The sequence below is a fragment of the Penaeus vannamei genome, chromosome 39 (genome assembly GCF_042767895.1).
Source record: "Penaeus vannamei isolate JL-2024 chromosome 39, ASM4276789v1, whole genome shotgun sequence".
Taxonomy (NCBI): Eukaryota; Metazoa; Arthropoda; class Malacostraca; order Decapoda; family Penaeidae; genus Penaeus; species Penaeus vannamei.
The window spans coordinates 5,901,940-5,919,439 of record NC_091587.1 but is presented as its reverse complement, the minus strand read 5'-3'; the positions used below and the strand labels follow the sequence as shown (position 1 = coordinate 5,919,439).

The window sequence follows — 17,500 nt, the reverse complement described above, 5'->3', positions numbered from 1 at the left end:
TAGATTGGACACCATCATGCTCACGGTTTGACTCGTCTTTCTTCCTCTGACAAAAAAAACAAGTTATCGAATTGCAATGAACAAAATTATTTCACTTTATAACAGATTCATTACTCTAAAAGAGGCGAGAGAAAGAGGAGAAACAGAAAGACAAAATAAAAGCACACGATTAAAAAAAAAAAGGAAAAGAAACACAAATTTGATCATGTCACAACACAGAACCACATCCATAGTGAAAATAAATAAATAAATAAATTCCATACTATCAATATTATTCATCTCAATTAACAGTGAAAAGTGAGACACGCCGCACACACAAGTGAACATCAGTGCTCCATCTTTTTTTTTACATTCACTAACCAAAATTAATATTTGCAAGTGATTTTCCCAACTGAAATAGTAAACGTTCTTGTGTGATATAAATCCTAATCTATTACATTTGCTTGTACGGAGAAATGCATCTGTATATGCAGGTGTTTTGTGTGTACGCACATATGCATACACGCATACACATACACACACATATATATAAACACATACAAATATATTCATGTATATATATACATGTATATGTGTGTATATGTATATATATATACATGCATATATACTCGTACATACATATGTGCGTATGCATGTACATATATATATATATATATATATATATATATATATATATATATATATATATATATATATATATATGTATGTATGTATGTATGTATGTATACATATATATCTTACGTATGTGTCTATACATGTACACATTAATACTAACCTTTACGTTAAGTGTTAAAACTGACTGACATTAAGCGAACAGTGCGGACTCTACTCTCATTGTAGTCAGACTGAACGTGTGTAGTCCAAAGGTGTATCTAAGTGTATATATAGTACAGCGTGTGTCAGAGGACCATTCACACTCTATGGTGACGTCAACTGTTCTTTCTTTTTCTGTTTTTTTTTCTTTTTCGTTTGTTTCTCATTTTCATGCTTCTTTGTAAGTATCAGTAAACAAAGAGAAATGGGGAATGTCCAGTACGTTTATTTTTTTTAAGAAACTTTTATCAAGAGTGAATTATCAAGATACAAACACATTTTTAAGATTATTATTATTATTTATAATCTTGACTTCTTATTGTTTATTTATTTATTTGTTTAACTAAATTACATAAAATAATACATATCAAGAAGATATATTATTTAAAAAATAATATTGACGATAAAATTAGAACATAAACAAATGAAAGTGAAATATTCGTAGTTTTATTTAGACTTTTATTTAAGTGTTAACGCAAGTAGGTGTGTGCAGAGAGAGTGAGAGAGAGAGAAAGAGAGACCGAGAGAAAGAGAGAAAGAGAGAAAGAGAGAAAGAGAGACCGAGAGAAAGAGAGACCGAGAGAAAGAGAGAAAGAGAGAAAGAGAGAGAGATGTGTGTGTGTATGTGTGTGTGTGTGTGTGTGTGTGTGTGTGTGTGTGTGTGTACGTGTGCGTGTATTTAGACCGAAGATCCAATGATAGAAAAATCCATATCACTTTTTTTTTTTGCCCTTATCACTCCTTTATACCCTTAGGCATTTTGACAGTTCCAGTGTACCTTTACAAGAATTTTGTCATCATGATTCTATATCTGGAAGGACTACCCGAGGATTTTATACTAATGATTAATTTGATAATCTGATATATGCTTGTAATTTCGTGACATAAAGGCTTAAGTGCTTTTTTTTCACTGGTTAATTGTTCTATGCTTTGTATTTAACTTGTGAATGACGTACGTTAGCATACGATGTACATTATGGATACTGTCTTAGAAGCTTATTTAGCCTGTGGGAAGTACACGTACCTCAGGTTGGGAAGTGTATCAAGTTAGCCATCTGTTTCTTGATGATGTGACGTCACAACAAACGAATCATTGAGCATTTTTTTTTCAAAATTTCTGGTTCTCAAGATCGACTTTTTTCTCTTGTTTCATTAATTTTTTTGGATGGTTCTGTGAATCGTAGTCTTGCGAATTATAATCAACGCAAACACGGGCATGTGTACACGGTAATGAAAAGGAGATATCAACAATACGAAATGAATTTGAATCATAACGTTTCGGATAAATTTAGAGTCTTCTATGACGGTTATTTGTTCGTCTGATAAGGAAATCTTGACGAGTTCGAAGAGTGACATTCAATTTATGTACTCTTTTATTGTGGCTGTTTCTTTTCATGTATGATAGTACCAAGGGTATACTGAAGAACAAGGTATTTTAAACATGGTCATGTTTTTTTTCTCACTGCACGGGCTGAGGCTCCCATGGGCACAATCGTCCAGCTTGTTCGAAATATGTATACTTAGCTTCGTTAATTTTATGTAAACATTCCCAAAAATAGAGCAAATTTTCAGGGATTACGGAATGTCATACACTAAGGATACCTAATGTCCACCAGGTAAAACGTGATCTATTATGAAACATATAATGCACCTGTTCGTATTTATTTAAAGTTGCCTAAACAAGCGATTCGGACACGTACCATAAACAAAGCCTGTGATTGGTCAAGAGCCAGATAAGCTTTGCCATGATTGGTTAACATTCGTGAACATGGAATTTCAGCCAATAGGGGATTCTAGTGGCCAATAAACACCTTTTATTTAGGATCTTTGGTTTAGACAGAGAAACAGAGTCCGGAGAGTTGTTTTGTAAGTGAAATAAAGAGAAAAAGAGAGGAGAGGGGACAAAATATGCATTTGTGAATGACAGAAGAAGAAAGAAGAGAAGGAAAGAGAGAGGAGGGGGGGGGGTGAGAGGGAGAGCTGCATGTGTGTATGTTTGTGTATGTTCCACTATTTAAAAATAATTTATTATCAAAATCATATTAGTGCCTCTTACATGCACATGCCACAAGCATGCAAAAGGATGAATGATTTAATTCAACTCATTTTTATTTTTGAAGTTTAATTAAAAAACAGAAATCCTAATATTTTCCCCTGTTCCATGTGCACTGTGACTGTGTGTATGTGTGCGTTCATGTATGTGTCCTTTTGTGTGTGTGTGTGTGTGTGTGTGTGTGTGTGTGTGTGTGTGTGTGTGTGTGTGTGTGTGTGTGTGTGTGTGTGTGTGTGTGTGTGTGCGTGTTTGGGAGGGGGAAGGGAAGGTATTGTGTACATGCACGAGTATTGTGTGTATTCATATCTTTGACATATAATTCTCATATTTAATTTAGAGATAATACGAATATTTTTTTTTTTTTTACGCTTTCGAACAATAATCATGTCCACCTTTGAATAATACATCCAGGAGTGTGTACGTGTAAACATGCATTAAAAAAAAAAAAAAAAAAAAAAACATGAGTAATTCGCATTCTTTCGTAAAAATCGAATCCTTCCGGCATTTTTTTTTCGCAACAAATGCACAATAGAGCAAAAACAACAAGCAGAGAGTGAGATTCAAAACAAACACACCAACAGAACGTAACTTCAGATCATATTGTAACTTCCTGAAAACTTTATCTTATAACTTTTTATAACTCTAATTTCCTACGTATCTCACCTTCCATATCATAATAATGTTAATAAAGAAAATAATAATAATGTTAATAAAGAAAATAATAATAGTAATAATAATAATAATAATAATAATAATAATAATAATAACAATAATAATAATAACAATAATAGTGATTATAATAATAATAATGATAATAATAATAATGATAATAATAATAATAATAATAATAATAATAATAATAATAATAGTAATAATAATAATAGTAGTAATAATAATAATAGTAATAATAATGATGATAATAATAACAATAATGATAATAATAATGATAATAATGATAAAAAATACTGATAACAATAAATATGATAACAGAATAGGCAATAATAAAACAGAGGAAAGAGAAAAACAAATAAATTACACAAATCAAAAATTAAAAGAAAAGTAATAAATAAGAAAAAAAATATGAAGAAAAGGAATAGAAATTAACTGGAAATATATTCTAAAAATAGAATGTTAATAAAAAAATCAAATAAATAAACAATAAAAAATCGACATATAAAGAATGAAAATATATAAAATCTACTTCATAATTATAAGGGTAAAGTAAGTACAAATATAAATAAGAAGAGATAATGATAATGATGATAATAATAATGATAGTGGTAAAAATACTAATAGTAACATTAATTAAGGTAATAATACCAAATATAACAATGATAATAATAATAATAACAATAATAATGATATGATGATATTACTACTAATAATAATAACGGTGATAAAAATAATGATAAAATAGCAGTAATGACAATGCTGATAATAACAATAATAAAAATAATGATGGCAATAATAATGAAAATAAAAAATAAAAAACAAAGAGAAAATAACAATGATAAAAATAATAATCAGTGATGAAAACAAATCATAATAAAGGAAAAAAACGTCAGCAGAATGAAAGCAAAACCCTATATTCTTAAAAAAAAAAAAAAAAAAAAAAAAAACGGTTAAAAGCAACACGCACACTTCGAAAATTCGAAAATTCAAAAATTCAAAACAGGAAAAAACCGTTAGGCTCCACCCTTACCTTCACTGCCCTTCGTCTCCGGTCGCGAACTCTTGCGGTTGTTGCCTCCTTCACCAATACCTTCCTCTAGTTGTGTTCTTAAGTCCCATTGCGTAAGAATTTGAGGATTGTCCATGTATTCTTGGGGCGAGTGGCCGGTCTGTGGGTGGGGGTAAGAGGGGGAGGGGGGGGAGGGGCGAGGAGAAACGGATTTGTCGTTATTATTCGGTTTGGGGTTTGTAACGAATTCTCTATCCGTTAACAAAAAAAAACAAACAAAAAAAAAAAACAAAAAAAACACAGTATATATATATAGATAGATAGATAGATATATACATATACAAAGTTATAGTCATTTACAGTCCTTTCTTCCTTTCTGGAAACTTATTATATACATATTCTCCCATATGACAATGAAATTAAGCATAAAAAATAAACAAGAAACAGTGCCTCAAATACTTTTTTGTGAACGCAGCAAAATCATACATTTTTTTTTACTTCTGTGTGACAGCAAATACAGCCAAAAAATACATCTCAAATAACAATAATAATAAAAAAGTCATTAACTTCGAAAATCCACATAATATTAACGTCCGTATCCCTCTCCTACTTTTTTTACAACTAAACCCCCATCCCCCAATACATATAAACAAACCAAACAAAACCTCACAAACACACACACAACAAAGAAAAAAATACCCACCGTAAACAAAACCCCACAAATACACACACAACAAAGAAAAAAAACACCGTACACAAAACCTCACAAACACACACAAAACAAAGAAAAAAACCCACCCTAAACAAAACCTCAAAATTACACACACAACAAAGAAAAACAAAAACAAAAAGAACCCGTAAAACCACGAAAACGAAAACAAACTCACATCATCTTTTACGTCCGTCTTCCCTCCTCCCTTCTCCAAGATTTTGTAAACATGGCCGCCGTCCCTGAGAACCGCGGCGTAGTGCACGGGAGTTCGGCCCTTCAGGTCCTTCTGTTCCAGCAGCTCGGGGAAGTTCTGGACGAGATATCTCACCAGGTCTGCGGTCGGGGCGAGAGGAAGTGTGAAAGGAGTGTGGTTTTATTTCCATTGTTGTTGTTATTTTATTATTGTTATTGTTATTATTATTGTATCGTTGGCATTATTAATATTATTATTATTAGCTATTATTATTACCATTATTATTATCATTATCAATGTCATTTCATTATCATTAACATTTCATTATCATTATCATTATCATTTCATTATCGTTATCATAATCATTTCATTATCATTTCATCATCATTATCATTACCATTATCATTATCATTTCATTATCATCATCATTATCATTTCTTTATCATAATCTTTATCATTATCATTTCATTATCATTATCATTATTATTATCCTTATCATCATCATTATCATTATATTAAAAAAACAAAACCTCACCCGTATGCCCGTAGATGGTCGCCTTGTGCAGGATGTTCGCGTGGTTCGCATCCCTCGTCTGCGCCTTCTTCTTCCGGTCGAGGAGGCTGATGACCTTTCTCGTCTCTCCTTTCTCGGCCGCCTGGTGGAGCTCCTCGATGGATTCCTGCGGGGCGAGGTCAGAGGGAGGTCAAGGGAGGTGGAGGAAGGTCTAGGAGAAGGTGAGGAGGAAGGAGCTCTTGGAGAACGAGTTTAGAAAAAAAAACGAAATTTTAAAATACTATACATTATAATCTTAATATATTATATAATATATTAATTTAATATATTATATAATATATTAATTTAATATATTATATAATATATTAATTTAATATATTATATAATATATTATGATTATAGATTTATAATAATACAAGTTTATAAAGAAATGAACCCAAGATCCTACCAATGATAAGAAAAAACTAACGTGAATGGTTATAAGTAAAACATAATCATGATAATAAGAAATAATAACTGCAGGTTAATAAGAAACTGGCTACAGGTTTAAAAAAGAAAGATGTCGAATCGCTAAATAAATTACCATAAAATATGTAATAAAAGGTAAAAAAAGAAAAGAAATTATCGTAAAGTCTTGAATAAGATTATAGGCATCAAGGTTGAATACTCAGCGAGGTCAAATGAGTAATAAAAACGGGTGTGAAATAAGGTCACAAGAATCGGCATTAAATGGGATGCAAGGTCATGGTACTCAGCATCAAGTTAGAAACCAGGTCATGTTAATCAATACCAATTTTGAAGCAGGTCATGGGAATCAATTTAAGTGAGAAAACAGGTCATGGGAATCAACGTTAAATCAGAAATTGGGTCATAGGAATCAGCTTCAAGGGAGAAACCAGGTCATGGGAATTTGAAACCAGTTCATAGGAATCTGAAACCAGTACATAGGAATTAATATCAGTTTTGAAACCAGGTCATGGGAATCAGCTTAAGTGAGAAAACAGGTCATGGGAATGAGTTTAAGTGAAGAAACAGGTCATGGGAATCAACGTTAAATCAGAAATTAGGTCATTAGAATCAGCAGAAGGAAGAAACCAGGTCATGGGAATCAGCATTACATCTAAAACCAGGTCACAGGTATCTGGACGAAAAAGCTAAAAGGAACCAGAAAAGAGAATTAGGTCAAAGGAAAACCACAAAGGGTCAAAGAAATCAACTCAAAATGTCACAACATTCTTTCTCAAAAAAGTAAATAAAAATTAAAAATACAAATAAATAAAATAAATAGATAAAATAAAGACGGATGTATTCAGAAAGTCCAATGAAGTCAATAACATGCTATGATTTATAATCGTATTAGAGGAATGGTTCATGAAATATCACGATATCATTAAAAAAAAAACAATAAAAATAAAATTAGGATTTCATTAATACATTAAAATGTTTCTCCTCTTCCTCTCCCTTTCCTCCTCAGACCCGAAGATTCCGGAACTGTTGTCTCACTCTCTTCAATAATTCCAGTTTGTGCTTTGTGGTTTTTTCTACCAATATATTGTCCTGAAGTTCTGAAGCTATGTGCAAATCCATGCAATTTCGTCCAGTAATGTGAATTGATGGCTTTCAACACTGGCAGACATGCATTTGTATATGTAGGTGTGTGTATATTGTATATATGTATATATCTATATGTATATATACACTATGTAGATGTGTATACTTGTTTTGTTCTGTGTGTGTTTCACATTCCAATTATACAGCAGACATAAACATGCTTGTATTTGTATAGATAATACACTTTTTGAGAATCTGATCTTTTTTTTCACATACATACATTTTGAGTGGATGTGTTCACATATACACACAAACACGTATGCAGACCTGTGTGTGCATACGTACGTAAATCATAACATGCAAATAGGTCATTAACATAACACTCGAAGAACAATATCCTCACAGCATGCAATATTCACGATTCCTTTTTTCACACCAAACAACATGCTGCAGGATTCAATAAATAAATAAATAAATAAATAAATAAATGAATATATATATATATATATATATATATATATATATATATATATATATATATATATATATAAATAGATAAAAAAAATAAAGTGACGAAGGCGTGCTTCCATTTTCTTCTTCCGGACACAAAACACCCAAGGCTTCAATTTTCCTGCAAGACGACACCACGACACTGAGCATGCCTCGCTGTGCAGTTGCATGCCACACGAAGGCGCAGGCACTGGACGCAGGATCGAGGTGAGGTCAAAGCTTGCACAGGAATCGCAGACAACCTTATCTTCTCAGGAACGCCCGTGCCATGTCTCTGAAGACCTTTTATCCTCGGGTGTCAAGGACTTCACTCTCTCCCTCCCCCCTCCCCCCCCTAAGCGCTCACCAGGTGTTTCGGGATCCTCTGCAGGAACTCGTCGACTTCCGGGTCCTTGGAGTGGCGTCCTACCAGCTGTTGTCCGTCGCCCATGATGATGATGTCGGACATGAGGCTGTAGTCGCCGTCCTCCGCCGCCGTGATGGCCCTCTCCATGTCCTCGTCCCTGCTGCCGGCTCTCGAAGGCCCTCGACTCGGGTTCTCGTTTCTCGACTGGTTTCTGGAAGGACCTCGAGAAGGACCTTGAGAAGGTCCTCGAGAAGGTCCTCGGGAAGGACCTTGAGAAGGACCCCGAGACGGACCTCGAGAAGGAGCTTGAGATGGACCCCGAGAAGGACCTCGAGAAGGACCTTTTCCCTCAGAAGCAGCGCGAGAGGGAGCTCGAGATGGGTTCCGAGAGGGAGCTAGAGAAGGAGCCTTCGATGGAGCTTTCGAGGGAGCCCTTGATGGAGCTCGTGACTGGTTTCGACCATTGACAGGATTATCCCTGTAGTTCTCGGGCGTGCGGCCATTCTGTAGGCGCGAGGCAGGTCAGAACAGGTCAGGTCGGAAGCCACATATCGTAAAATCAGCAAAAAAGTTGAAAAAAAGACCTGTTGACCTGCTAAGCGACGTGAAAGGTCATGCCACAGGCTCATTTTTGGATGATAATGGGTAACTACCTACGGTGCATCCAGCCCCAGAAAAAAAACAACAGCTGGCAACTCTCCAGACTCTAGCGTACTCCGATTCGCGCAAATCTATTATTTCCCTTTTTTGTTATTCTAGATCAGCTGACACTCCATACTACATATGTTTGGCATATCCAAAACTCATATACAATGTTTATTTATTACTTTACACCACATTATTATTATTAACATTACTACTTTTAAGAGTTTTGCCGAATCGGAGAACTCCCAAAGCTTGCGGTGAGTTGCCAATTTGTCCTTTCCAGAGGCTGAACGAAGTATACTTAATAACAAAAGTTTATTAAGCCATTGCAGTTCTACATTACGAGAAATATATGTAAACAACGTCTTATAATATTACACAGTAGTGAAGAATACCAAAATAACCATGAAAAGTTAAGTAAGTGAGTAAAGTAAATGAGTAAGATAAAGGTAAATAGATAAGTAAATCGCTTAATTTTCACAACTCAGATAAAAAAGATACGGTTTTTCTGTTACATTAAAAAACATATTTTTTAGGTGCTGTAAAATATTGCAAATTCAATTAAAATAAATATGCAACTACTTTATTCTTTAAGAGAAGAATTCTACTATTCTACTAAAGCAAATCGTAAAAGCAAGTTTTCACAATTCAGTATTAATTTTTAATCATGATTAGGATAATAATTACTAGGGAGCGTCTTGAAGCTCAGATTACGTTTGAAATTATGATTCTCTCTCATTTTACACCTCTTTCTTTCTTTCCTTTTAACTCTCTATTTTTGTTCTCTCTCTCTCTCTCTCTCTCTCTCTCTCTCTCTCTCTCTCTCTCTCTCTCTCTCTCTCTCTCTCTCTCTCTCTCTCTCTCTCTCCCTCCCTCCCTCCCACCCCCTATCTCTCTCTCCCACTCACTCTCTCCCACTCCCTCCCTTTTTCTCCTCCCTCTCTCCCTCTCCCTCGCTTTTTTATCCTCCCTCCCCCTCTTTCTTTCTCCCTCTCCTTCTCCCTCTTCTCCCCCACTCACCAGATCTTCCAGAGTGTCGTCTCCTCCCTCCTTCTTCAACATGTCATAGGTACCTTTCGACCCTGCACTGGCCGCCATACCAGCATAGTGCATGGGCGTCCTTCCCTCCTGTGGAATAGAGGGGGATTGGTGGATTAGTGGATGGGTGGGTGGATGAGTGGGTGGATTAGTGGATGGGTGGGTGGATGAGTGGGTGGATTAGTGGATGGGTGGGTGGATGAGTGGGTGGATTAGTGGATGGGTGGGTGGATGGTTCGTGTGTATTTCTACAGTATTCAAATCGTATGTACATTTACGGGTGTGTGTGTGTGTGTGTGTGTGTGTGTGTGTGTGTGTGTGTGTGTGTGTGTGTGTGTGTGTGTGTGTGTGTGTGTGTGTGTGTGTGTGTGTGTGTGTGTGTGTGTGTGTGTGTGTGTGTGTGTGTGTGTGTGTGTGTGTGTATGCATTTATGTATGTATGTATGGATGTATGAATGTGTGTTTGTTTGTCTTTATATTTATACACAGTGTGTGTGTGCGTATGTGTGTATGTTTGTGTGTGTAAGTGTGTGTGTGTGTGTGTGTGTGTGTGTGTGTGTGTGTGTCTGTGTGTGTGTGTGTGTGTGTGTGTGTGTGTGTAAGTGTATGTGTGTGTGTATGTGCGTATGCATGTATGTATTTATGTAAGCATGTATGTATGCATGAAAGCATGTATGTGTCCATGTAAGCATGTATGTATGTATGTAAGCATGTATATTTTTATTTACGTCACCCCCCCCCCCGACCTACATTATCCTCCACATGGAGTCCCTCGGGGTAGGCGCTGAGCAGGCTCTTGGTGGCCTGCGTGTTCCCCGAGCGGGCCGCGTAGTGGAGTGCCACCGCCCCCTCGGCACTGCGGGCCATGGCCAGCTTCGGGTTCTCCTTCGTCAGGCGCCGGATCTTGTTGACGTCGCCGGCGCTCGAGGCTTCGTGGAGGGCGGTCATCTTTTCCTGTGGGGGAGGAGGAGGGGGGTGGAGGGGGAATTAGAGGGGTGGTGGTGGGGGTGGTAGGGGAGGGATGAGGGGGGTGGGGTGAAAGGGGGAGGATGAGGGGGTGGTAGGGGGTGGTAGGGGTGGAGGGGAGAAGGTAGGTAGGGGGAGGAGGTGGTGGTGGAGGGTGGACGGGGTGGTAGGGGGAAGGAGGGGGATGTTGGGGGGGTAGGGGGGTGGGGAGGAGGGGTGGGTGGAGGGATGAGGGGGTGGTAGGGGGTAAGAGGGGGTGTAGAGGAAAGGAGGGGGTGGTAGGGGGAGGGGGTGGTGGAGGAGGGTGGTGGTGGAGGGATGAGGTGGGTGGTGGGGTGGTAGTGGAAAGGAGGGGGTGGTAGGGGGAGGGAGGTGGGGGTAAGGGAGGGGGAAGAAGGGGGTGGTAGAGGGTGGTAAAGGGGTGGTAGGGGGTGGCATGGGAGGGAGGAGGGGGTGGTAGGGAGGAGGTGTTTGAGAGGGGTGGTGAAGAGACGGGAGCGGGGAGAGGAGGAGAAGGGTGGGGGGAGATGGAGGAGGTAGAGAAAGGAGGGGGTGGTAGGGAGAGAGAAGAGGAGGGGAGTGGTTGGTGGGGGAGGAGATGGGAGAGGGGGTGGTAGGGAAAAGAGGTGGAGGAGGGGAGGTGGAAGAGGGGGTGGTAGGGGGAGGGAGAAGAGGTAGGGAGAGATGGAGGAGGTAGCGAAGAGGGGGGGGGGATCAGTTGGTTAGTTTGATAATACTAATAGTAGCGATAGTGATGATGATAATGATAATAATAAAAATAAAAATAACAATGATAATAATAGTAATAATAACTACTACTATAACATTGGTAATGATGAAAATGATAATGACAATAATAATAAGTATGATGATAATGATAATGATAATAATAATAATAACAATAACAATAATAATGGTGATATTAATGGTAATAACAGCAATAATAATAATGATATAATGATAATGAAAATAAAATTGATAATAACAATACTGATAATAAACATTACGACAACAATAGTTATAATAATAATGATAATAATAATGATTATACCACTACTAATAATAATGACACTAAAAATGATAATAAATAATGATAATGATAGTGATAAAAATGATAATAATGACAACAATAATAATGATAATAATAATGATAATGATAACAATACTGCTATTACCACTACTATTACTACTACCCTTCCAACCCCCAACTCCCCCCTATTACGACTTAATAAAACAAGCTCTACATTATTCTTACTTTGTTTGAAATGGTTATTAAATGAAATGAGAAAGTTGTTGTAATATGAAGGATACGTATAAGTTGATGATGATGATATTAATATATTATTACAAAAAAGAAAATAGAGAAATTATCTTTTTCTTAATGGTAATGATAATAATGTTTTTTGTTGCAATGCCATAGGTAAAAATAGTAATAATTATATTTCGCCAGATAATGATAATAATGAAGATAACAATATACATACAAACAGCATATCTGTCTGTCTATCTAACTATCTATTCAGCTGTATATATGCGTGTGTGTGCACACATATATATATAATAACATGTAACGACCCCTAACACCCAACCACACAACCACACACATCATACGACACACACATCACGCACACACACCCCCTCCACACACCCCCAACTCCCCCCACACCCCCACCCTAACTCCCACACACACACACACACACACAAACACAGATATATATATATATATATATATATATATATATATATATATATATACATATATATATATATATATATATATATATATATATATATATATAAATATAAATATATATATATATAAATATACATGCATACATACATATATATATATATATATATATATATATATATATATATATATATATATATATATATATAAATATACACACACATACATAAATACATTTATACATATATACATACAGTATGTGTGCGTCTTTCTGCACCCCGACCAACTCCCCCTAACTCCCCCCCTCCCAATCCTCCCCAATCCCCCCCCACTCACCCTAACTCCCACACCCCCCCACTCCCACCCCAACCGTCCCCCACCAACCCTCCCACCCACCCTCCAACCCCTCCCCCAACACCCCACTCCCCCCAAAAAGAACCTGCCACCCACTCCTAAATACTCCAAGCCCCACACCCACTCCCCCCACCCCACCCCATTCCCCACACACCCTACCCACCCATTCCCCCCAAACCCTCCAACCCACCCCGCCAAGCCACCTACCATGTATCCCGGCACCTTCTTCAGGAACTTGCGGACCTGCTCATTCCACGACGACTTCCCCTGCAGGTCCGCCCCGCGACCGGACAGCACGACGCACTCCAGGCTGTCCACGTCGCCGTCTCGGATGAACTGCTCGATGTCCGCGTCACTCACGTCTTTCATGTCTTTGAAGGTCATGGTTGGCGAGTCCTGGACGAGAGCAGGGGGAGGAGGGGGGAGAAGTGAGGTGAGGTGAGAGGGGTGAGTAAGAGAGGGGAGAGGGGGGAGAGGTGAGGTGAGAGAGAGAAGGGAGAGAGGTGAGTAAGTGAGGGGAGAGAGGGGAGAGGTGAGGTGAGAGAGAGAAGGGAGAGAGGTGAGTAAGTGAGGGGAGAGGGAGAGGAGTGAGGTGAGGTGAGAGAGAGAAGGGAGAGAGATGAGTAAGAGAAGGGAGTAAGTGAAGTGAGAGAGGTGAGTAAGGGAAGATAGAGAAGGGAGAGGTGAGGTGAGAGAGGTGAGTAAGAGTAAGGTGAGGTGAGAGAGAGGGGGAGAGAGGTGAGATGAGTGAAGAGAGGGGAGAGGAGTGAGGTGATGGGAGAGTGGAGAGGAGTTAGGAGTAAGGTGAGAGAGGGGAGAGTGAGGAGAGAAGAGATGAATGAGGTGAGGGAAAAGTGAAAATGAGTAGGAGAGAGGAGAGGAATAAGGAGTGAGGTGAGAAGAGGAGGTGTGAAGTAAGGACAGAGAGGAGTGAGGAATGGAGTGATAGGAGAGGTGAGTGAAGAGAGGAGAGAGAAAAGGAGAGTGAAGTGAGGAGAGGGGAGTGAGGTGAGGCGTGATAGAAGAATCCTAGACATGAGTGATATGAGGAGTGGCTTTGGAGAGTCCTAAATGAGAGGAGAATGAAGTGAGAAACCATAATAGGAGAGAAAATGGGTTAATAAAAAAAACATGATGGAGAATCCTACATGAGACAGAATAAAAAAAAACATGACGGAGAATCGTAGAAGAGAGAGAAGAAAGAAGCGTATACATGGAAAATCGTAGATAAAAGAGGAGAGAGAAGAGAAGAGAAAGCAAGTAATTAATACAAAGATGGAGAATTTTAGAAGAGACAAGAATTATATTGATCCGTGTTGGAAAGTCCTCAACGAAAGAGGAATAAATATATCATAATTAAAATCCTTGGGAGAGGGAAGTGAGACAAGTCATGATGATAATGATCTAGAGAAGGAGAGAGAGAGAGAAAGAAAAAGAAAAAATACTTATAGAAAATGAAAGAAGAAAATAAGTCAGAGTAATATAATAGAGGAATAATAAAAAAAATAGTCTCTTACAGAAAACAAAACAAAAAGTAAAAAAAAATTCTTTCATAAATCCATGCAAAAAGACAAAAAAATACATAAAAAAGAAAACATAAAAAGAAAACAAATCTTTACAGAACGAGAAACAAAAAGAAAAGAAAAGAAAAGAAAAAACTAACTAACAGAAAACAAAAAGAAAAAGAAAAAAAAGAGAAAAGGAAGACAACAAATACTTTCATAAATCGAGAAAAAAATCACACACATGAAAAGGAAAAAAAGAAGAAAAAAAAAGATTCTTACATAGCATAACAACAACAACAAAAAAACACAGGCTCTCACAGAAAACGTGAAAAAAAAACAAAAAACAAAAAAGAAAAACAAAAACAAAAAACTCAATAAACGAATGAAAAAAAACAAAGAAAAGAAAGAAAGAAAAAATCAAACGAGGATGGACACAAATAAAATCAAACACAAACACCGTCACAAACACAAAATTCCAACTCAAGTAACAACTAACAAACAAAAAACAAACAGACAAACAACAACAAAAAAAACAAAACAATTCGACAAAAAAAAAGAAAATACAAAATAAGCAAAAAAAAAAAAAAACATAAACAACACAACAACAACAACAACAACAACAACAAAAATCCAGATTTAATAATTAAAACAAAAACAGTTGAAAACAATACAACAAAGATTAAATAAATGACAATAAATCCAAAACCAAGAATTTATGTAAAATAAAACAGTTTAGATCATCATCGCACTCATAGATGAATAAACAACTACACAAACAACAAGAAACATTCTACTCGCACACACACACAGAAACGCACACACGCACACACACACACACACAGAAAAACACACAGAAACACACGCGCGCGCGCACATACACACACAGAAACAGACACACACGCACACGATAAACTAAAAACAAAAAAATTAATTAAACAAAAACATGCAAATACAACAAACACCGAAACAATTAAACAACACCAAAACAAGAAAACACCAAAACAAAAACAAAACTAAATAAATAAACAAACACCAAAACAAAAACAAAATCAACAAACACCAAAATAATCAATAAAAACAAATCAACCCCCCCCCAATAAAACATCACCTCCCCCAAAAACATCAACAAAATCAACACCCCTCTCCCTCTAAAAAAAAAAAAAAAAAAAAATCAAATCCAAACCTCACACTTCAAACTTACACTCAAGCTGTTTCTCCTCGACTTGGCGTCCTTCTTCGACTTCTTGTCATCGCCTACGGAGTTCCTTCTGCTGGGATTGCGTGACCTGGGGGCGATAAGCAATGACCTTGGTCAGTACAGAGGGGGTAATTACGGTCGTGGGGGGAGGGGGGTGGGGGGAGAAGGGGGTAAGGGGTTGATGAGGTACTGTGTGTGTGGGGTGGAAAGGGGTGTGTGGGGGTGGGGGAAGGGGTGTGTGGGTTAGGGTGGAGGGAGGTGGGGCGTGTTATGGGTGGGGGTGAGGGGCATGTGTGATGTGTGTGTGTGTGTGTGTGTGTGTGTGTGTGTGTGTGTGTGTGTGTGTGTGTGTGTGTGTGTGTGTGTGTGTGTGTGTGTGTGTGTGTGTGTGTGTGTGTGTGTGTAAGTGTGTGCGTCAGACAGAGAGAGAGAGGGAGAGAGAGAGAGAGAGAGAGAGAGAGAGAGAGAGAGAGAGAGAGAGAGAGAGAGAGAGAGAGAGAGAGAGAGAGAGAGAGAGAGAGAGAGAGAGAGAGAGAGAGAGAGACAGAGACAGAGACAGACAGACAGAAAGAGAGAGTCTATATTACTTGTTGTGTATGTCTTCCTAACGAAATATCTGGAACACAGGGAGAGTGATGAAGACATATATAGCGATAATACTCAACAAAATTTAATGTTTTAGTTCTTAAATATTTTATATTTATGTCTTCTACGTCTTCATTCTTTCTTTTTGTTTATCAGACATTATTATCATTTCTTAAATATGATTTGATTATAAATGATTTTAACTCTATTCTGTCTCTCTCTCTATGTCTATCTCTCTCTCTCTCTCTCTCTCTGTCTCTCTGCCTCTCTCTCTCTCTTTTATCAGATGTTAATCCATCACTAAACATGTTTCTACTTTCTTTCTTTTTTCTCTCTCCGTTTACTTTTTGTAAGTGTAATTTCACCATTAACAATTTTTATCCTTCTTTCTCTTTTATAAATATTGATTCACCGCTAATATTTTCTCTTTCTGCTTTTTTACCTACCTCGTTTTTCTTTTTTCTTTCTTTCTTTCACTTTTTTGTGTTTAATTTACCTTAATCTGTCGTGCTGTTGCAACATTTTCTCATCAATCATAATCGAGAGCGTGCAAGGTTAATGACTCCCTGGGAATATTTTAATTACACTTTGGAGTCATTATGAACCCCCTGGGAGTATCTTAATTACTCTTTATAGTCATTAGGGGACCGGAAGCGAGAGTTTCATAAAGCGATGTTATTAAGCGACTATTACGACATAATAAAACAAGGTCTACATTATTCTTACTTTGTTTGAAATGGTTATAAAATGAAATGAGAAAGTTGTTGTAATATGAAGGATTCGGCAAGTTGGTGTTGTAGATGTTAATATATTTACCAAAAATAGGTAATAGAGAAATTCTTTCTTTTTCTTAATTGTGCGATTTTTTTTTTGTTTTTTTGTTGCAAATGCTAATCTGAAAAATATAATTCATCTTTCGCCAGGCAAGAAGAAGAAGAAGAAAACAATATACATACAAACAGCATATCTGTCTGTCTATCTATCTATCTATTCAGCTGTATATATGTGTGTGTGTACACACACACACACACACACACACACACACACACACACTCACACACACACACACACACACATATATATATATATATATATATATATATATATATATATATATATATATATATATAAATATATATATTCATAT

General features: G+C 37.1%; 1 protein-coding gene across 1 annotated transcript in view; it reads right to left on the bottom strand.

Annotated features, from left to right (window-relative positions):
• The window catches only part of LOC113826935 (uncharacterized), a 67,838-nt gene that overhangs the window by 1,426 nt on the left and 48,912 nt on the right, over positions 1-17,500 (bottom strand). Inside the window, exons 9-16 of the mRNA XM_070116736.1 lie at positions 15,772-15,856; positions 13,273-13,461; positions 10,806-11,009; positions 10,039-10,146; positions 8,374-8,877; positions 5,988-6,132; positions 5,435-5,592; positions 4,569-4,707 (exon numbers count right to left, since the gene is read on the bottom strand). Of these exons, the coding sequence (XP_069972837.1) occupies positions 4,569-4,707; positions 5,435-5,592; positions 5,988-6,132; positions 8,374-8,877; positions 10,039-10,146; positions 10,806-11,009; positions 13,273-13,461; positions 15,772-15,856 (1,532 nt within the window). The remainder of the gene's footprint in view (positions 1-4,568; positions 4,708-5,434; positions 5,593-5,987; positions 6,133-8,373; positions 8,878-10,038; positions 10,147-10,805; positions 11,010-13,272; positions 13,462-15,771; positions 15,857-17,500) is intronic.